At 46.6% G+C, this 21,986-nt stretch overlaps 1 protein-coding gene across 2 annotated transcripts in view; it reads left to right on the forward strand.

Moving 5' to 3' along the window:
- The first annotated feature begins 2,013 nt into the window (after positions 1–2,013).
- Positions 2,014–21,986, forward strand: part of COL15A1 (collagen type XV alpha 1 chain) — a 120,929-nt gene continuing 100,956 nt past the window's right edge. For both annotated transcript variants that reach the window (XM_003940079.4, XM_074395094.1), the window contains exons 1-2: positions 2,014–2,573; positions 2,661–2,746. In XM_003940079.4, the coding sequence (XP_003940128.1) occupies positions 2,560–2,573; positions 2,661–2,746 (100 nt within the window). In that variant the 5' untranslated portion in view covers positions 2,014–2,559. The remainder of the gene's footprint in view (positions 2,574–2,660; positions 2,747–21,986) is intronic.

Here is a 21,986-nt window from a genome sequence, read left to right on the forward strand (position 1 = left end):
GAGTTTGAGACCATAGTGGCCAGCACAGTGAAAACCCATCTCTACTAAAAATTCAAAAATTAGCCAGGCCTGGTGGTGGGCGCTGGTAGTCCCAGCTACTCAGGAGGCCGAGGCAGGAGAATCATTTGAACCCAGGAGGCGGAGGTTGCAGTGAGCCAACATCACACCATTGTATTCCCAGCCTGGGCGACAAGAGCAAAACTCCATTTCAAACAAAACAAAAACAAAAACAGAAACAAGACTGAGCCCATGGCTGCTGGTTCACAATCTCTGGTTTTAAAACTGTCAAACAGAACCCTAGATCTACTATGTAGCCATAATTGATGTGGTTTTTCTAAGCAGTATAGAAATGTAGTAAGAAAGTCAATTATATTCCTAGTTAATGTGGTACTTTAAAAACAATAGAGAAATATAGAATTAAGAAAGCAAGTTCCCTGTGGTTAGTGAATCATAATAAAATAAGGTTAGGCCCATCACAGAGTGGCTGCAAGTGAGAGAGAATTTACGTTCACAGGGAATGTGAACAGAAAGAGACTTCAAGTGGACAATTTTGTTGGGATGCACTTTGCCTTATGTGTTAGCTCCACATGGGGCCAGCCTGGCTCTTGAGCTGCTTTGGCTACTGGATCCTCAATCCCTTAAGAGCTTCATCTATGGTTCTTCCTCTCTCCTGCCAGTTGTCCCCCTCCCCAGGCTGCAGCCCAATGAGAATATCCACAACCTCTAATAATAGAAGCCAAAACGCAATGGACAGATAACACTGTGGTATACCAGTAAGTGGTCCCAGCAAGGGCTCACAGCCACCATTCAAATCAAGGAAGTTGTGTTTATTATACAGGTGGTGAAATAAAAAATCAGACCAAGGGCAAGATTTGCCCAACTTCACCCTGCAGCCAGGGCCAGAATTGGACTGGAGCCCAGATGCCTGATCTCCAGGCCAGCCATCCCTCCTCTGAGCCCTCACCGCCCAGGCTAGCAGGAACCCTTTCATGTCCCAGTGCTCTGTGTCTCCACTGTGATTTTGCTCTTGAGGGTAGAGAGCGAGTCTAATCCTCTTGCTTACCAGCAGGCAGCATAGCTGAGTGGTGAGAAGCGTGGGTGCTGTATCTGCCATGTATTAGCCTTGGACATGTTTTTAACCTCAGCTTTCTTACCTGTGAAATGGGGATCATGTGAGTGTTAAATGAGATAACACCGCTAAAGCACTTAGCACAGGGCTTGGGACATAAACCATACCGACACACCGAGTAAGCATTAGTCACTATCTCCATTCCGATGCCATCTCCACTGCAAGGCTAACTCACTTGGCAAGAGGTAACCCATCCTCTAGAGAGTAGAACTGAATGAAACTCAGGAACTGACCACAGAGCCACAGCCCACTGTGGCTACTTGGTACATCAGGAAGAGAGGCTCCTAGCGGTTGCCTGGCTTCAGAGCTGTCCAGGTCTCAGCCATCTTCAGCGGTGCCTCTTCTCACCCAAAGATCTCACGCTATGTGCCTGGTGGTAATCCTAATAATAAAAAGCGACCATTTGAGGGTTTACCCAGTGCCCTGCGATAAGCTCTGTACAAATGAGTTAATCTGCCCTGCACCCCCTCACTCCCACTCAGGGCTTTTGGAGACTGAGCCTGGTTCCTGACCCCCACATCTCATCGCAGGGCCTGATGTGGTGTCTCATCCAATACCGTGCTCCTTCATTCATCCAGCATTTGTTGGTGTCTGCTGCTACCTGAGCTGTTTTAGGCAGGGGACAAACCAAAGATAAGCTCTTGCCCTCCTGAAGCTTACATTCTGAGGAAGGGGGCAGGCAAGGTATAGAGAGGAAAGCCCTGGAATCCAGTACATTTAAAAAACTTTTATTAGGACTATCTCTGCTGCACTGAGTCGTATGTATGACTTATGGCCCCCAGGCAGGTCCACTCCTGGGCATTCAAGTCGGTCTATGTGTCAGGCGTGCGGGGTGGGGCACAACAGCTCGGAGCTCAGTGCAGCTTGGGACTTTGGGACATTCGCTCCACCTCTCCGAGCCTTAGTCTCCTTGTCCATCATATAAGGAACTCACTGATTCCAGCTTCTCTGGGCTGTGGAGAGGATTCCCTCGGCGGCTGGGAAAGGAGAGTGCTTTCTCTGCGGATCAGCCCCGACAGGAGAGCCTCAAGGGCCGGCGGGCGCGGGGCTTTCCTCGAAGATTACTTAAGGCAGCCACGGGTGGAGGTCGCAGCGGGAAGCGCACGTCCGTGGAGGGGGAGAAGGACGTGGGGTGACCGCCGGGGCGGCCGGGATCCCCAGGGTGTGAGTACGCCGCGGCTGCCCAAGGTGGGGCGCAGCGCGCGGGGGAGCGCAGGGCGCGGCGGAGTCGGGTTTCAGAGCGCGGGTGACTCAGGGCGCGGGCCGAGAGCCGGGATTCTGCCCGCCGCCGCCGCTGCCGAGCGCCGCCTTTGTTCGCTGCAGGAAGGGCGAGCGCGGCGGCCAGCGCTCAGCGCCCCTTAGTCCTCCGCGGAGCTTCAACGCTTTGCTCCGCTCGCAGCGCGCCTTCCGGGTCTCCGTAGACCCGCGAGATGGTACCACCAAGGTAAGACCGGTTTTTCTGCTTCCTCGAGCCCGGCTCCTTCCGATCCTTCTCCCGCCTCACCTTCTCTCCCTCGCCCACTTCTTGCAGGAGGAACGGGCAGTGCTGGTGTCTGCTGGTGCTGCTCTCGGTCTCCGCGCCCCTGCTTGCTGTCACCCAGACCCGAGCTGCGACAGGTAAGCGACCCAGCCTGAGGGTGGCACCAGCAGCCTCTGCGCACCGGGGGAAGTTGGTTTTGGCGGCGGACGCGGCTGCGCTGCGCGCCTCATTCCTGGACATAAAAGGGAGTTCTCGCCACTCCGTGCGCACTGGCGGTCCTTCGGGCGGCTTCCTCCTGGCAGTGCAGGGGTTGTATCTGTGAATAGGATCCCTGGGCAGCCGCGGCGAGTGGACCGCTGTCTGGGCACCCGAGATGTCTGAGCGGGGCGCGGAGCCTCCAGTCTTAGGCAGAGAGGGACTTTGGAAACACAGCGCCAACGCCAGCAGCCTCAGCGCAGTCAAAGCCAGCACTTAGGTTGTGCGTGCTGGCTGGCTTTTGGTAAGGGCAAGTCTGGTGTCTCCCCGCACACAGGTGCGAAGCTTAACACCAGCAGGGACACCTGCGCAAGAAATAACGGAACTGAATTGCTCGGATACTTAACTCAGCTGAGTTACCTAAGCAGTCACGTCTATCATGGGCAGTGGCTCCACTGGTGACGGAAAGAGCTGTGGTCTGGGAGCCAGGGATCCGATTCCTTCCGTTCCTCGGGCCTCAGTTTCTCCAGCAGAACTCAGGCGGTTGGCTGAATAGTGAGATCTAAGTTAAAATAGATCTAAGTTAAAACGGTTAAGGTCAGACTGTCTGGATTTGAATTGTGGCTGGCTGGGTGATCTTGGAGAAAGGATTTCACCACTCTGTGCCTCAGTTTCCCCATCTGAAAAAAGGCGAATAGTTAGACCATTTTACCTTCCTAGGAATGCTGTGAAGATTAGAGAGAGATTAGAAATAATGTGGTTTCCATGATTCCAGCACATGCTAGGCACAAAATAAGTGATAGAAAACACTGATTCTTGCCGAAACTATGTGTTGGAAAGCAATGCAGGTATTTTCATTTTTATTTTATATTCAGGGGGTCATGTGTAGTTTTTTACAAGGGTATATTGCGTGGTGCTGAGGTTTGGCCTTCTATTAATCCCATCGCAGTGCAGGTATTTTTAGAACACTGAGGTTGGGAGAAGCTTAGAAAGTAGCCAGTCCAAAGGCCAGGACCTGAATCCAGGTCTGTAGGCTCTTGCCCTTGCTCATTTCTTTCTCCATGCAGTTTTGCAGAAGAGCCATGCTTTCTGTAGCTTCTGACCCCTTCCTTTTTGAGTTTGGGGGATTAATACACAGCTTCAATTGAATAAGGGAGCAGAAAGTCTAGGAAACAACCTCTGGCAGGCCCGAAGGAAATGAGATTGAGAAGGGGGCCTTGGTTAACTCTTTGTTTGCCTGAAGAAGCCCGAGATGGCCCATTCTCTCCTTGGCAACAAGACCCAAATGCGATGATAGCTTTTCCTGCCAGAGTGTCCAGCCTGGCATTTATTGCAGATCAAAGGGCAGCTGGAGTATAGTTTTAGCTTCTCGGTCCCATGGATCATGTCAGAACATTGCAATTTTGCATGTGATGTACGACCCTGCCAACTCAGTGGCAGAGGGCAGCTTTGGATTCCATGGTGCTTTGTGAACTTTGCTGCAACTTTCAGTTTCCCAAAAGGAAGAGAGATCTGGGGATAGACACTTTGGTGTTTCTTTCTCCTCCTGTGTGTGTCGTTGGGATCCCTCAGTGTCACGGCTGCTGTTTCTAACACAAAGGAAGTCCTATTCCCATTCATAATGTAAAAAGGGAGAGCCAGCAAACCTTCAGGAGCTGAGAAGGATCTCGAGAGGGCCATTTTCAACTGACAAGTGGTTAGTGCTTCTTTAGGATATGAAACGATTCCTAAAGATGTCAACTATCCTCCTGCAAACTGAATTTTTAATGCAATTCAATATGGCTGATAGTTATAAAGCACTTTGTATGTCCAAGTGGAGGTGTGAACATGTTCATATTTCATTCATCCAATCCTTACAACCACTCCAGGAGGAGAGGACTGAGAACAGTTACTATCTTTGTTTTTCAAGTGAAGAAACAGAGGTCCAAAGTCACAAGACTTCTAAGTGGCTGGGGTGAGATTTGAACCAGACAGTCTGATCCAGGGTCCTTGCTCTTAATCATTCTAGTATACAGTTAGAAGAGCTACACAGATGGAAAAGCCTTTAGGGGCTCATGGTTTCCAATGAGCCCCACAATCTGTCACAATTGTAACATGGGTCCATTGCATCTGCATGGCATTGTACAATCTTCAAAGCACAATGTCACCTTCACCAAGTCACTGGAATCACCACCCCGCAGTGCTGGGAAGTAAGTTGGGCTCTATCTTACAGAAGGGATTTGACTTCCTCAAGGCCACATGACTGTAACTGGGTAGATCCATCATAGCCCTCCCACATCTGTGAACGTCAAAGTGGGCGCTCTTCCTCCCATGGGGCCTCTGCACAACTGGCTGTAAAAAAACAATTGCCAAAACTTCATAGCTCTATGAACCAGCAGTGTTCTAAGTGCTCTGTGTGAATGAACTCAATCATCACAACAACTCCATGTCTTATCTCCCCTTTTACAGATGAGGAAACTGAGGCACAGTCATTTGCCCAAGGGCATATAGCCTTCAGTAATATAAGCACAATTTGAGCCCAGAGGGTCTGACTCGAGAATCTGTACTCTCAACCACTATGCTTTATGCTTAAGTAGGGTGGCTTCTGAAAGCACGTTTGTAAGTAGGCTATTCTGAGCAGAAATGCATGTTCCCAACAATTTGGCAGTTTCTTAAAGTGTTAAAGATATACTTACTCTGCAATCCAGCATTTCAACTCCTAAGTATTTACTTAAGGGAAAGAAAAGCATATTTCCATCCAGAAACTTGTATGTGGATATTCATAGCAGCATTATTCATAATGGTCAAAACTAGAAATAAACTGGTCCATTAGCTGGTGAATAGATAAACAAAATGAGGTGTATCCATTCAATGGGATACTACTCAGCAGTAGAAAGGAATGAAGTACTGATCAATGCTACAAGATGGATAAACCTGAAAACGATGAAGCTAAGTGACAGAAGCCAGCCATTAAAAACCAATACATTGTAAGAGTCCATATATATAAGATTTCTGTAAAGGCAAAACTACAAAGACAGAAAACGCAGAGATTGCCTGCAAAGGGGCATGAGGAAACTTTTTGGGGAATGTCCTAAAACTGGACTGTGGTGGTAATTATACAACTCTATAAATTTACTAAAATTATCTATACATTTAAAATGGGTGTATTTTGTGGAATGTAACCTATGCCTCAACAAAGCTGCTTATTAAATAAAAGAAAGCATTTTCCCAGAGTGTCCAGGCCCCAGATCTGGTGGGGCTTCAAGGTGGGGTTCCTGGCCAGCCTGGTACAGAGCTGGCACACAGCTCATGACTTAAAAGCTGCTGGCCTCATAGTGCGTTGATTCTCTCAGAAAACAGGTCCTGAGTTCCGCCTGCACCTCCAGGCCTCTGGATGGACTCTCCCTACCATCCTGAATGCCATTGTGGGCCAGGACAGGGCTCCTCAGGTCGGGGTAGAACACAGTCATATGGTTTTTTGCAGAGAATTGATCTGTTAAAAGTAGGTCTTTGTAAATTTCCTGGTATCTCTCATGCCCTAAAACAGCACAATTTTAGGTACTGGGAAACCTGGGTTCCAATCATTTACTTCCTCTGTGAATGTAGCTGAATTGCTTTTCCCACTTTGAGCCTCAGTTTTCCCATCTATGAAGTGGAGAGGCAAGATTCACTCATCTCTGTAGTCCTAATTTAAAATGCTGGGAAACAAAACAAAATAAACCTTTTCTAGTTTGAGGTTTAATTATTTCACATAGTTTAGTTTAACAAATCCATTCTGTGCTGGCCCTCATGCTGGCTGAATACAGAAAGGATTTGGGCACGGAACTGTCCCAAGGGGCTCATAGTTCACAGGCACAAACACAGGGCCACAGACAATTACAATGCCATTTTCCCCCAGCTCTTCTCGTCTACCATCCAGCGGGTCCTGTGTGCAGCCAACCCCATTCTCCTACATCATCCTGTTTAAAGAGACAGTTGTCAGTCGGTGTCACTCATATGGCCTCTTGTGCCTCCAGTGGTGAGGGTTGAGAAGGAGGATGGCATTAATCCTTCCTTTTCCTGGTAAAGTGTCAGTGTTGAATACCCAGTATTTTAGAAGATGAGGGGGCTATTGTCCAGGTAGGGATGGTGGTGTCATAAGTTATTTGCTCTTGCTAATGAAGTATTGATTGTTGCAAATTATTTGCTTTACTTTCAACTGTTTTATTGTGAAATACAACATCCATTCAGAAAAGTGCATGCTAACAGTACAGTACAATGATTTATCACAGAAGAATATTTATGTAATCCAGGTGAAGATATGCGATAATCCCCAGAAACTCTCCTGACCCCCTTTGCTGTGGTTTTATGTCCCCGTCTTTCTCTCTGAAGTAACCATTATCTTGACATTAATAGTCATCACTTTCTTGCTTTTTAAAAATAGCTTTGTTATCTAAGTGTGTATCCCGAAATTCTGAGGTTTTGTTTTACTTGATTTTGAACTTTTTGCATGTAGGATCTATTCTTTGATGTCTGATTCTTTCAATGAATAATAAGTTTTTGAGATTTATTCATGCTGCTGTACATGGCTGTAGTTCATTGCCATTGCTGTATAATGTTCCATTGCGTTAACATACCATGTATTACTTATCCATTCTTCTCCAGCATTTGGGTTGTTTCCATTCTTGGCTAATATAATAGTATGGCTCTGAATATTCTTATACATTTCTCTCAGTGCACATGAGCATGAATTTCTGTTGGTTCTATACCTAGGAGTGGAGTGCTGAATCATAGAGTGTGCATAGCCCCCAACTGAGTAGACAGTGCCAGCATGTCTTCTAAATGGCTGTACACATATACACAGCTACCAAGAAATGAGGGTCTCCATTTCTTCACATTCCCACCAGCATTTCGTCTTGTCACTGAGCTTAACTTCAGCATTTCTAATGGGTGTACATTGAATTTTACTGTAGCCTTAATTTCCATTTTCCTGGTTATTTATTAGGTAAATCACTTTTTCATATGTTTATTGACCATTTAGACATCCAGACTTACTTTTCCAAACATTTTCATCACCCCAAGGGAAAACCATATGCCCATTAAACAATCACTCCCCATTTCCCACTTTTTTTTAGCTTCAGGCAGTCACTAAACTACTTTCTACCTCTATGAACTTGCCTATACTGGATATTTCATGAAAATGGAATCATACAGTATATGACCTATTGCATCTGACTTCTTTCATTTAGTATACGGTTTTCACGGTTCACTCATGTAGTATCATGTGTCAGTACTTCATGCCTTTTTACGACTAATATTCCATCGTATGAATATACCACATTTTGTTTTTCCATTCTTTTGTTGATGGACATTTAGGTTATTTCTGTCTTGTGGTTTTTTTGAATAGTGGTGCTCTGAACATTTGCGTACAAGTGTCCGGGTGTTTGACTCCCTGTTTCTGCTTCTTATATACGTAGGAACAGAATTTCTGGTCGTATGATAATTCTGTGTTTCGAGTCTGAGGAACCCGCAAACTGTTTGCCGCGGTGGCTGCACTGTTTTTACGTCCCCACCAGCAATGTATGAGGGCTTTCATTTTGCAGATCATCGCCAATGCTTGTTTTCAGTTTTTAAAATTATAGCCATTTTAGTGGCTATAAAATGGCATCTCACTGTGGCTTTTATTTGTAATTTTCTAATGACAAATGACGTTGAGCATCTTTTCAAGTGCTTCTTGGCCACTATCTTCTCTGGAGAAATCCTGATTTAATTGGAAGCGTATGAATCAGAGCTGTGCAGGACTTCCCTCTCACCATGCCTCTCCTGCTCCCTGGAAGTTTGATGTGCTTTTCTGAGTGAGAGAGAGGTGGGTAGGAGTCGCACCTGAGCCTTTACATCATTGCCTTCTGGTCTCCATCTCCCAAAGGACAATTGTCTAGAGCCGGCCACTTTGTCCAGAGCTGGACTGTAGCCATTTGTCATTATTATAAACAGTGCTGCTGGGACATCTTCAGACAAATGGCCTTTTTCTTTTGGCTTCTTTCCTTGGGCAATATTTCCCCCAATGAACTCACCCATCAAAGAACAGAACTGGTTGGATAGTTCTTACTGTGCGTTTAGATAAATTTTTCTTGTTTAATCGTGATGCTTCCTAGTTCAGTTTCCCTCACTGGGTTCTGCCCCCAGAGGACCCTGCCTTGCTGCACTAACCCTAAGCTCCTCTGGGCCTGGGCTCACATCAAATCACTGGCAGGTTTCTGAATGGGAGATGTGACATTCAACATCTGTGTTTTTGCATAGGCTAGTATCATTTTTAGTTTATTATTTTTTTTAGAGAGACAGGGTCTTCTCTGTTGCCCAGGCCATAGTGCAGTGGTGCGATCTTAGCTTATTACAGCCTCGAATTCCTGGACTCATGGGATCCTCTTACCTCAGCCTCCTAAGTAGCTGGATTACATACCTTCATACCCAGCTAAATTTTAAACTTTTAATAGACATAGAGTCTTGCTGTGTTGCCCAGGCTGGTCTAAAACTCCTGGCCTCAAGCGATTCACCTGCCTTGACCTCCCAAAGTACTGGGATTACAGGCATGAGCCACTCGACCTGGCTACCAGTACCATTTTTAAAATGCCTTTCCCACATAGTATCTGGAGGCCCCCAATTCATCCTTTAGGATTCTGCTCTGGGAAGCTGCCTCTCTTCTCCCAGGCATAATGGGAATCTCTCGGTCTCAGGGCTTCTGAGACTGTACTGTGACCACTGATTAGTCACCTGCCTCCCCTGCTATATGGGAAGTTCTATGAGGTAGTGCTGGGCCTGTCCAACTCTGAATCCTGGAACAGGGATCCCAGGCACAGGGACTGGCAGAAAGTGGGTACTCAGCAAACTTTATCCATGAATCAAAGAAGGAATGAAGGGGTTGGTCTAATCCACCAACTTACCATGTCCTCTATGGGACATAAGTCATCCTGATTCTTCCATGGCTTTGCCAGCTGTAGGGTGACCTTGACTGATTACTCAGGGCACATAATGGGACTGTCTGTTTTCTTCAATTGCATAATAACTAGTTAGGCTGGAATTCACACTAATGTTACTTTGCTTTTTATCTCTTATTACATTAGTTGGATAAAAATTTATTTTTCAACTTCTCTCTACTCATCTAATTCCCAATTGCCTCATTTTGTCAAAAGTTGTACATTTATCTTTTCTCTTCTAGCTAAATATGTGTTGATTTTCCAGTTTTCTTTTAATGTCTACAGCTCGATTACTTAAAATGAACCACAAATTAGGGTATAATCTCTTTTTTTGAGATGGGGTCTGGCTATGTTGCCCAAGCTGGTCTTGAACTCCTGGGTTCAAGCAATCCTCCCAACTTAGCCTCCCAAAGTGCTGGGATTACAGGCATGAGCCACCACACCCAGCCAGATTAGGTTATAATCTAAAACCAGTTATTTTCCAAAGTGGTCCCCAGGATTCCCCAAAGTACTAATTAAAGTGTGAGCTATTACTCCATCATTGTACTACCCGCTATTGTTGTGTGATATCATATAATGCTTTTTCTTTTAATGATACAAATTTATTTCTGGCATCTCTGTACTACTGGTCACTTCCTTTTGCTAATATATGTATAATGTTTCAAATCCACACAATTTTGATGATTGTTGCTTTGTGGTGTGTTTTACAGTTTGGTAAGAGAAGTTATCCTGCCTGCCTCCTTCATTAAGTCATGAATTCTTTACTATAGGTTGGTTTATTCCATAATTTCTGCATGATATGATTAGAAACTGTGAGTATATCAGCGGTAGTGGGTAGTGAGGGATGTAAGAAGGAGGCAATCTTACAATAAGATTCAGTTTAAGGCATTAATGTCTAGTGTGGAGAATGAATAAGCAAATAAGGCCTCAAAGTCAGAGCATCAGATTGTGGAGTATGACCTATTGCTGTCAACACAGAGCCCAGGGGAGCTGAGGTGGTGGTATCAGGGGCGTTGGGAGGAGCCAGGTTTGCTAACTGATTACCTTCTTCTGCTCTGTCTCAACTACAGAGAGGAAAAGTCTAGGGTTAGAGCAGATCCTGGGAGAAGGTCAGCCTTCCTCCCGGTCAACATCTAATGAGAGAGACAGGGGACCCTGGTCACCTAATGAGTGTAGCCCACTCTTTATCCCATTGTAACCAAACTCAACCCAACCCAACCCAGTCCAACCCAACTCAACCTAATCCAGTCTGACCCAACCTAATCCAATACAACTCAATCCAACTCAACCTAGCCCAGCCGAGCCCAACCCAACCCAATTCAATCCAATCCAGTTCATATTTATTGCATGCCATGGTGATTTAAAGGACTGAACAGGGAAAAAAACCATTCTGAGGGCCCTGGCATCTCTCCCAAGTGACCAGGACCCCTGACCTTAGATGTCAGGGTACCCCTTTTTGGGTTTGGAGAGCTTGGCTGGAGTCTGGCTTGCAGGAAACAGCCTGGCCTTAGGCCTCTCTAGGAGTTACTCCTCCCATCACTGAGGGACTCAAATGGGGCCCAGCTTAAAACTTCCCTCCCATCTAGGCAGTCTTTTGTGACTGGCTTCCTCCAAAAAGGAATTTTTGTTGAAGTCTTCAGAATGGTCTGTCTTACAGATGTCTGTCTTCCTCCTATTATTCCTGGCTGCCTGCTGTCCCAGGCACTCTCTGGAGTGGGTGGCAGGATGGCTGAAGAGCTGTGTTCACCTCAGTGCCCATCCTGGAAGCACTCATAGTCCGGTAGTAGAGACAGAGTGTGGGAGCTGGCTTGCATGCTAAGGAGCTCGTCCTGAGTTTCCTAACACAGTGCAAGCAAGCATCTGCACTACCAAAGTCGGGATGTCCATTTCCACCAGGAGATGGGAGAGGCAGAGAGATGTGAAAAGTGTTTGCAAGAGATTTATTTTTTCAGTAACATTAAAAAATTTGATAATAAAAATAGTACAGAGTTATTATAAAAAACTAGGGCCAAAAAAGGGAGTTTAAAAAGAGCACATATTACCTTGTAACTCAAAGATAAACACTGCTAGCATTTGATGGACTGTGTTTCAAGTCTATTTTCCACCCGTAAGTATGCACGTAGATCGTAATACCAAGAGAGCATTCTCTACATTGTATTTAGTTGATGGCTTTTCCCCCCTTAACAATCATCTAGACGTTTTTTCTGGAACATGAAATAGTCTTCTCTAATATTTTTTGCAATTGCAATAGTATTTCATGGTTTGGTTGTCCTGTAATTAAACTTTCAGGCTTTTAGGCTGTTTCTCATTGCTCACTATTATGAACACTGTTGTGATGATCATAGTCTCATAGTTCTGTATTTGACAACTTCTGTAATTACTTCCTATCACAAAACAATTTCCTAAAACAAATAGGTCTAGTGCATGCCCGTTTTTAAGGCTTTTGTGACATTGTTCAGAAAGGCAATAATATTTTATACTCCCTGCAACAGCAAAAGAGAACACCAAGCTCACCCTGCCTTGTCTACTGCTGTGTCTCTAACCCGAGAGGAGCGAATGACAACAGGTAAAGAAGCTGCCGCATCCTTCTCCGATGGCTCCTCCCACCCTCCTTCTTCACTCCCCTCCCCTTCATTAACCCATTCTGCATGTGCCTGTGGAAGGGCTAGAAGAGGGTTTTTCAGGAAATTAGAAGTGAGAGTTCAGGTCACAGGACCTTGGTAGTCGTCAGCCCTCCAGTACCTTGGAATCATCTTGGGAATTCCAAGGGGGGCTGGTGCTCAGTCCTCCAGCTCTTCAGGGATTCTTCATACATCTTAGATAAGGTCCAGACACCAGCAGGTTTGAAAAGCTCCTGGTTGCAGTCTAAGGTGCAGCCAGGACTGAGAACAATCAATGCAGTCCAACTGCTTCCTTTCAAAGGTAGTGATGCTAAGTCCCAGAGAGGGACTTCTTGTCTTCCTTATCTGTAAATCAGGACAACAGTTCCTACTGTAAGGATTAGTGAGCATCGGGTCTGTCGGTGGTGATCAGTTCAATGCCTCAGTACTTCCCTGCTCCCACATCACTGTGGGTTCCTTGAGGGCAGGAAGCCGTTTGTATTTATCCATGTTTCCCCAGCATCCGACATGGCACCAAATGGACACAATGAGTATTTGAATACGTTAATGAATGAATCATTCAAAGTCTGGGACTGTGGAGATCTTAGTGAAAACCCAGCATTATGAACCCTTGACCAGCAAAGTCTATGTGTGCCTCCAGCCACACGCAAAGACCACCCTGCAGCCATCCACTGTGCAGGATGCTGGGGCTGGAGCAGGGTCAGAGCAGCCCCTGCATATAGTATATATGTCAAGAATAGAATGTTTCATGAAAGAAAAGTTAAGCTCTGCTTTTTTTGGCATAGGAAAGTTACAGTCATTTCATCCCATAGAACATAAGAGTAGAGATCCTAGCTGATGACAAGCTGAAACCAGGTTCTTGCAACTTCAACAGCATTACACACAGAACTTCTGAAATAGACCCAGCCAGCTCCTTCTCCCCTTCAGCTACAGTCTTAGTGGCTGGCTAGTCCTGGCTTGATTATCTAGCTCAGAGAGGGAAAGTGACTAGCTCGTGGTCGCAGCGCAACTTGGCAGGACAGCCAGGTCTAGAACCAGGTATCCTGACTCCCAGGCTAGTGCTCTGGTGCTTCACATGAACCTTAGAAAATACCAAGAGTGCGGCTGGGGCATGGTGGCTAACGCCTGTAATCCCAGCACTTTGGGAGGCCAAAGCTGGTGGATTACCTGAGGTCAGGAGTTTGAGACCAGCCTGCCCAATGTGACAAAACCTCATCTCTACTAAAAATACAAAAACTAGCCAGGCATGGTGGTGTACACCTGTGGTCCTAGCTACTCAGGAGGCTAAGGCGGGAGAATCTCTTGCACTCAGGAGGCAGAGGTTGCAGTGAGCCGACATAATGCCACTGCACTCCAGTCTGGGCAACAGAGCAAGGCTCCATCTCAAAAGCAAAAACAAGCAAACAAACAAAAAACAAACAAAAAAACCCCGTATGATAATTATATAGTATTTTTATGTGCCAGGTGCTGTTTAAGTTTTAATATATAGGATATACATTTATGTTATGTATATACACACATACGTCCACACACACATGTTTTATATAAAATAAATTATATATATACATTTTTATATGTATGTGTGTCGATATGTGTGTATTTAATATATTAATTCTCACCACAGCCTGGTGAAATGAAGTTCAATTTCGACTTGACATTAGCACACAGGTCTTTCTGTCTGCCTTTCAGCCTCCATCCTCTCCACCCTAGAACCCATCTTCCACACTGCAGCCACAGGAATCTTCTAGTTTCTTGCTAGTCACTCTTCTTGCTTCTCGCTTCTTGCTACTTGTGGTCCATGGACCAGCAGCATCAGCATGACCTGGGAACTTGGCAGAAATGCAAACTCTCTGGCTTCACCCCCAGAACTCATAAATCAGAATCACACCATCTAGGGGACTGAGGATCGCATTTTAACAAGATCCCTAGTGATTCGCGTGCATGTTAACATTTGAGCAACACTCTAGACTAGCTCTGATTATGTTGCTCCCTGCTTAGAACCCTTTGTCGTCTTCCCATGATCACCACCTGCAGTAGGCAGGTGCACCACCTCTAAAGGGCCCACACCCTAATCCCCAGGATGTGTAACTCCATTAGGTTTTATAGCAAAGGGAATTAAGGCTGCAGATGGAATTAAGGTTGACAATCAGCTGACCCGAAACGAGGGAGATTGTCCCAGATTATCTGGCTGGGCCCAATGTAATCACAAGGGTCCTCAAACGTGGAAGAGGAGGCAGAAGGAATCAGACTGATGTGATGTGATGTGACGTGACGTGACGTGACGTGAGAGGACTTGAGCATCCTTCTTTACTTGTTTTGAAAATAGAGGAAGGGGCCATAAGCCAAGGAATGCAGGCAGCCTCTGGAAGCTGCAAAAGGCAGGGAAACTGATTTTCCCTTGAAGCTTCCAGAAATAAGCATGGTCTGCTGATATCTTAATTTTTATCTCAGTGAGATCTGTGTTGGACTTCTAACCTCTAGAACTGTAAGACAACAACACTCGTGTTGATGTAAGCCAGTAAGTTTGCGGTAGTTTGTTATAGCAGCATTGGAAGATGAATACAGCCTTCTACTACTTAGGGTGGCATTTGAGGCCCGCTGAAGTTCTACCAAGTGCTGTCCTGGCCTCATCTCCTAGAATATCCCTTCCCACACCCTAATCTCAAATGGACAGCCTCCACAGTAGCTAGAGTATGAGAAGAGACACTCTGAGGGACCAGAAGAACTAGGGTTCTTCTCTCTCTTTTGTGTGTGTGTGAGAGACAGGTTCTCACCCTGTTGCCCAGGCTGGGGTGCAGTGGTGTAATCACAGCTCACTGCAGCCTTGACCTCCCTGGACTTAAGTGATCCTCCCAGCTTAGCCTCTTGAGTAGCCGGGGCTGCAAGTGTGTGTCACCATGCCTGGCTAATTTTTTTTTTTCTTTAAGAGATGGGGTCTCACTATGTTGCCCAGGCTGGTCTCAAACACCTGGCTCAAGTGATCCACCTCCCTTGACCTCCCAAAGTGCTGGAATTACAGGCACCATCATACCTGGCTGTGGTTATTCTCTGTACCACCAGCACCTAACCCTGTGCCTTGCCTCTGGAAGGTACTCAGGCAATGCCTTTTGAAGGAATAACCCAGGGGAACCCTGTTACATTCAGGTCACCGCCAGCCACGGAGGAGGGAGTCCCGGACATGCCAGAGGCAACTATGGCAACAGTGTGGGGCACAATGGAGACTCTCCCAGAGCCTCAGCCTTAACAATCCTTTGCTCTTCTGCTGTGGGCAAATCACTGTACCTCTCTGGGCCTCAGTTTCCCCATCTGGGAAATGAAGGGGTTGGAATGGCAAATTCTAGCAGCATCATTAGCATGAATATTCTAGGATATCTGAGTCCAGTTTGGTCACACTTTGTGGGAGTTGGGGGTAGTGGTTGGACTCAGCTCTGCTCAGCCCTGTTCGTCTCACTGCTGAGCACACCCTTCACTGTCATCTCATTCACAAAGTGGGATACAAAACTGCCCGGCAACTGTGTGTATTTGGTACAAAACAGAGACTAAACTGCTTGCTCCCCTGTCTAGTTAAAATGCCAAATTACTCACTCTCCCATGGAAAGAAAGAAGGGGGTGGGGAAGAAACCGTTTCTCACTGCAGAGTTTTTCCATGTGACATATTTTCTAATTTTATTTCAGGTCTAACTGTCTACATAGATGGCTCCATTTCAGGGTCTTCTCCTCCCCTTTTAGGATATGAGCTTTCATTAAGGAATGAAATGGCTTTATTTGTTTAATATCTGCAAGTGTGGGCTGATGTCAAATTGCAACTGAATGTCCTCACTGTCTCTGCTGGGGGAAGTTTTCTAAGATGCCCTGTGCTGGTTTAGTGGCTTGGATTCCATGGTGCTAGGCCTGGTCACAGGAGCTTGGCCAAATCCCTTCCATTCTCTGGACTCCGATAGTCAATCTGCAAAGTGAGGAAAAGGCTGGCTCATCACGGAGATGGGGTGGCTGGATTGGAAGCCATGGCTGTTGCACCCCATTTCTAAGAGCGGTTCCATTTGAGACTGTGTTGGAATGGCACGCGTCTCAGTTTATGTCTGCACTCAGCTCCCGTCATCTCTGCACTGTTGCTTTAGTTCGTGGAATGGCTGAGAAACTTTTCATACCCGGAAAGAGTACTGTAGCTTTGTTTTGAAGAAATTAATTCTGACCGGGCACAGTGGCTCACATCTGTAATCCCAGCACTTCGGGAAGCTGAGGTGGGAGGATCTCTTGAAGCCAGGAGTTCAAGACCAGCCTGGGCAACATAGTGAGACCCTGTCTCTACCAAAAAAAAAAAAAAAAAAAAAATTTTTTTTTTAATAATCCGGGTATGGTGGCATGCACCTGTAGTCCCAGCTACTCAGGAGGCTGAGGCAGGAGAATTGATCACTTGAGCCCAGGAGGCCAAGGCTGCAGTGAGCCATGATTGTGCCACTGCACTTCAGCCTGGGCGACAGAGCAAGACCCTGCCTCAAAAAAAAAAAAAAAAAAAAAAAAAAAAAAAAAAAAAAAAGAAAGAAAATTAATTCTGGCCCTGCAATGTCTGTTGCATGCAACCTCTCCCTTCTATCTTCTTGCCCTACCTGGCTTCAGGCCTGTATCCCTTCTTTCTGATGGATTGCTACAGCAGATCCCTGGCCAGCAGGATCTTCCCTCTCTCTGTCCTCTAGTATAGCTGCTCACTGTGAGTCAGAGTAGCTTGTCTAAAACACAGGTCCCATCACGTCACATCCCCTCTCAAAACCCTTCCATGCTTTCTGTGACGCACAATAAATTCCACATTCCTTGGGCTGCAGTTCAAGGCCTCTTCTCCTCTCACTTCCCTTCCCATGCCCTGGCTCCACCACCCTGATCTGCTTGCTGGTCTCTGAGTTTACCATGCACGTTCCCTTCTCCAAACCTTTGCTTATACTGCTCCTCAGCCTGCACTATGGAAATCCTCCTCTGTGTTTTCTCCTTGATAGACTTGCTGCTCAAACTGTGGCCTCTAGACCAATGGCATGGCGTCACTCAGGAGCTCATTAGAAACCAAGTCCCAAGGCCGAGGATTACTTGAGGCCAGGTGTTTGAGACCAGCCCGGGCACCATAGTGAGACCCCCATCTCTATAAAAAATAAAAAAAATTAGCCTGATGTGGTGACATGTGCCTGTAGTCCCAGCTACTTGGGAGGCTGAGGTGGGACAATCGCTTGAGCCCAGGGGGTTGAGGCTGCAGTGAGCCGAGGTCATGCCACTGAACCTCAGCCTGGGTGACAAAGGGAGACTCTTGTCTCAAAAATGAGAAAAGAAAAGAAATACGGGGTCCCAAACCCACAGCGTCAGATCTGTACTTTAACCAGGCCCCCGGGTGATGTGTGTGGTGCTCAGGTGTAAGCTGCAGTGCTGTATAGCTCGGTGGGCAAGTGCTGGAGCTGGGTAGTCAGAGCTGGCCCAGTTCCAGCCTCTGCATGTATTAGTTGGTGACTTGGACAGTGTACTAATCCTTTTGAAACTTCAGTTTCCTCATCTGTAGAATGAGGAAACTGTAAATGAAATAATGCTCTAAGCTCTTAGCATAGTGCCTGGCACATGAAAAGCCCTTAATAAGGGGGGTGGCCGATAACAAGGTTCCATCTCAGTGCTAGCTGATGTTGTCCTAAGCCGTCTTGTGTCCCTTCTAAGCATTGCTTGAACTGGGTTCATTCCATCAGGGGTGAGAATTCATTTCCAAGTCCATCTTGCTGAGGACGGGGAGGGCTAGGACCATGTCATTCATGTTTGGAGTTGAGAATCATTGACCTTTCCGTGGAGGGAGATAAACAATCACAATCCGATGTGGGGAAAGTGAAACATAGCTAAACAAGGACTTTCAGAGTGGGTGGGGTAGAATCCATTCCAGAGCTTCTGCCTGTGGTAGAAATGGCCATTCTGCCTGTTGTAACCTGGGAGCTTTCTCGTTCATCCATTTGTTCACCCACTTTTATGTAATATGTATTGACTGCCCTCTGGATACAAGTAATGTGTGATACCCTGGGCAGAAAATGAAAAGCAAGATAGGCTTGGTGCTTGCTCTTTAGGAGCCTACAGTCTAATGGGGGACATTGATGCTAGATAAAGGATTGTACAAAAAGACTGTTCATGTTTGTAAATGGTAGACAATGCTAGAAAGCACACTGTTAGAAAGCTCTGAAAGCAGAGGGCTTGACACTGTCATCTGTACCAGGGTGTCAGGAGAGTCTCCCCAAGGAGGGAGATTTTAGATGAGATCTGAGGGGTGAACAGATTTAGCCAGGAAAGGAGGTGGGGCTAATGGGCTGGAAGAGGAGTGGAATGTTCCAGATACAGGGGAACAGAATGAGGAGAGGATGGAAGGGACAGCCTGAGTGTGACCGGAACACGTTGAGGGAGGGAGGCAGGGTGAAGTTTCTGGGATGAAAGCAGGACCTTTGCCCCAGGAGCCGCTTTTCCTAGCCTGGCTCTCGGGGAGCGTCTTGGCTTCCCGCCGTCCCTCAGTCCTGCAGCACTACTGCCCAGGGCCACCTGGGGTAAGGGCCTTTGGTCCTGCTAGTGGAATGCAGTCAAGCTCTGGATTCTACTGCCTGCCTTGCTCCTGCTTCTGCTTATCAGACAGTGAATTGCTTCAGGGTGGGGCATAGGATCTCTACCTTTATATAGCATTCAGAGAGGAGAATTTAAGAGACTTGCAGTAAAATATCAGGAAAGCAGAGCCAGAAGAGAGCCTGGAGCCAGCACAAAGAACCCCTGGTCCACCTTGGCCTCTCAGGGCCTCCCAGGCCAGGGCAGCTGCCTGGCAAAGAGGTGGTGGAGGCAAGTGAGGAAGGTTTCTAAGAATTGCCCTCTGTGGTTAGACTCCAGTCAGTCCTGGCTTTGCAAAGCTTCCTCCCGTCTATACAACGAAGAGGTCAGACCAGCACTAAGGCTCATCCAAGGCTGGCATGATCTCTTTTTACTTTTCATCTCTCTCTGGATCTCTGTATTAAGAACCTGCATCCATAAACATGGAAAGAATTCTCTTGCCAGGGAACAGAAATGAGGTTTTAGGAGGAATAACTCAGGTGGGCGGTTTTTGGATGCTTTCACTCAGGGGGCAATTCCTCTAGACATGGTTGCACCCGTGATATGTGGGGGATGCGTTACACCCCTTTTGTCCAAGCATTCCTTTGGAGACCTGCTTCTCAAATGGGTGTGCTGACAGTCCTGGGCTGTGTGACAGTGGCATGCAAAGAGCCACACTGTTTATTTCCTGGAGCATTTTACTCAGTGGTCGGTAATTTGTGGTAAGGAGACCAGTAACAACTGAAGAATAATTTGGAACATTTTTATGTTATTAAAACAAACACACACACATTTTTGGAGTGGAATTTAAAACTTAAGTGCTTTCAAAGATAAAGCAGGAGAATTAAATTTCCAAGCTCCTGGGGGCTCTTTGGCTAGACTTAGGCCCTCAGATATATCTGATGTTAGAGTGCTTTAGCAGAGATGATATTATGTATAGATTTGAGGTCCCCAACTTGTGGGGGATGTTTAGAATTATGGCAAAGGATACTTGGGCATTTTCTGTCTACAAACACCTAACACCTGTGTGCGGAGGGGGCTGGTTAATGCTTTGATATTGACAAGATGGAGATTGTCACTACACTCCAAAGCTTTGGATTTGAATCATCAACTCCAGGAGCGAAGGAACTTGTCTATCACTGCTATATCTCCAGCACTTAGAATAGTGCCTGCTGTACAGCAGGTGCTCAGCAAATGCTTCTGGAATGAATAGAAATGTGTATGTTGACGGCCATGAGAAGCTTTCATTTCTCCATCTGCATTTACCTTTCCAGGAATAGTGTGTGGGGCTGCATTAGCCTGAGGATCTTGGGTGGAATGTGAAGAATGCTGTCATGCATATGCATGTGGGAAACGGGCCAGCCCTGCTCCAGTTCAAGATTTCTAAGAATCAGTCTTCGGAGGCATCCTTCCACCCAGTGTGGTCCATGCTGCATAGCATAGGCTCCTTGTGGGAGAAGGCACAGTTCAGCATTCTGCACCTTGGGTAGCCAGGGCCCCAGGGCCTCACTTCTCATAAGTCCTGCAAGTCCCTCCAGACACCTTACTTCCATCAGAGCCCACTGGGAACCTGAGGCCTCAGAAAATGCTGGACTTTGGGGATCAGCTATTCCAGGTCTCCCAAATTGCAGATGGGAAGGTGGAGATTCAGAGAGAACAAGGAACTTTCTGGGAGTCACACACATTTTAGCTGTGTGACTCCCAACGGGTTCCTTGTTCTAGAACCAGGTCTGGAACTAGGTATTCTGATACCCAGGTGGGTGACCTCACACTGTTTTGAAATTCCTGAGTACTGCTTGATCATATCCACAGCATCCTCAGGGATGTGCCTGACAGTAGTGCGTGGTTAGAGCTGAGCTTCAGAAACATGAACTTTAAATCCTAGTTCGGCACTTTTTCACCACGTGACTGGGGCACATTGCTCAGAAAGAGCATGGGTTTGTTTCCTCTTCAGGATGGTGCTAGTGGGTGGTGGGCACAGGAGTCCTACCTCCTGGGGCTATGTGAGCTGCTCAGCAGGTAATGCCCAGGAGTGCTCTGAGCCGGGGATAGGGAGCCTAGTGCGTGACCACGAAGTTAAGGTCATGCCCATCCCATTCACCCCAAGTCTCCAGCACTTACAGTGCCAGGCATGTGACAGTGTGTGCTTGATAGTCATTTGTGAATGAACAAATGAATGAACAAATGAACATATGGACAGAATATGCTTAGCACCTGACATTTACCCTGTACCACCACCCTGAGAGCTAGCGCCATCTCTATTTCCAGATAAGGAAACTAAGGCTCAGAGAAGTTCAAGTACCTGCCCAAGATCAACTGGCTAGTACGTGATCGAGCAGGAACTTAGGTACAAGTTTCTCTGGCATCAAATTCCTTGTTTTTTGCCCTGCACCATTCTGGGGGAGGCTGGTCCTCCTAGGGTTCCCCCAAGGTCACCTCCCTTCCAACTCCCTCCCCACATTTCTGGTCTCTAGTTAGGAGGTGTCCACTGGGTTTTCATCTTGGAAGATCTGATTCCCTCTCTCATTATGCTGGCGGTCCACGGGCTGTTCCTCCAGCAAACATTTGGAGACTGTCAAGCTGTACTTTCATCTAAATTAAACAAGAGTCAGCCTGTTTCAAAATATGACTTCAGGGTCACCATCTGTTCTGGCTGTTCTCTGAAACTCAAATCCCATTTCGGAGCCAAATGGGGCTCCGGCATCCCACAGAGAGTGGGTCTCTTTGCACAACTGAGCAGGAAAGTCTGTAGAAAGATGCAGTGCGTTTGATAACCACCAAACAGATTTCTTAGGCTGTTTCTTTTCCCCTACTCGACAGCATCGACATCATTGCACGTGGACCACAGGCCCCCCCCTCCACAGATTCAAATGCATTCCTTCCTACTTGGGGTACCTAGTGCATGCCAAGCTCTGTATGAGGCCCTTTCCCATGCCTTCTTCAGGTCATGGGTGAGAGTGGCCTGGGTATTACAGTGAGGGGAACACAGCATGCTGTAGCTGCTCAGGCAGGTCATGCCATCAGTCTGGGCCTCCGTTTTCTCTTCTTGG

Source organism: Saimiri boliviensis, chromosome 2 (genome assembly GCF_048565385.1).
Source record: "Saimiri boliviensis isolate mSaiBol1 chromosome 2, mSaiBol1.pri, whole genome shotgun sequence".
NCBI lineage: Eukaryota > Metazoa > Chordata > Mammalia > Primates > Cebidae > Saimiri > Saimiri boliviensis.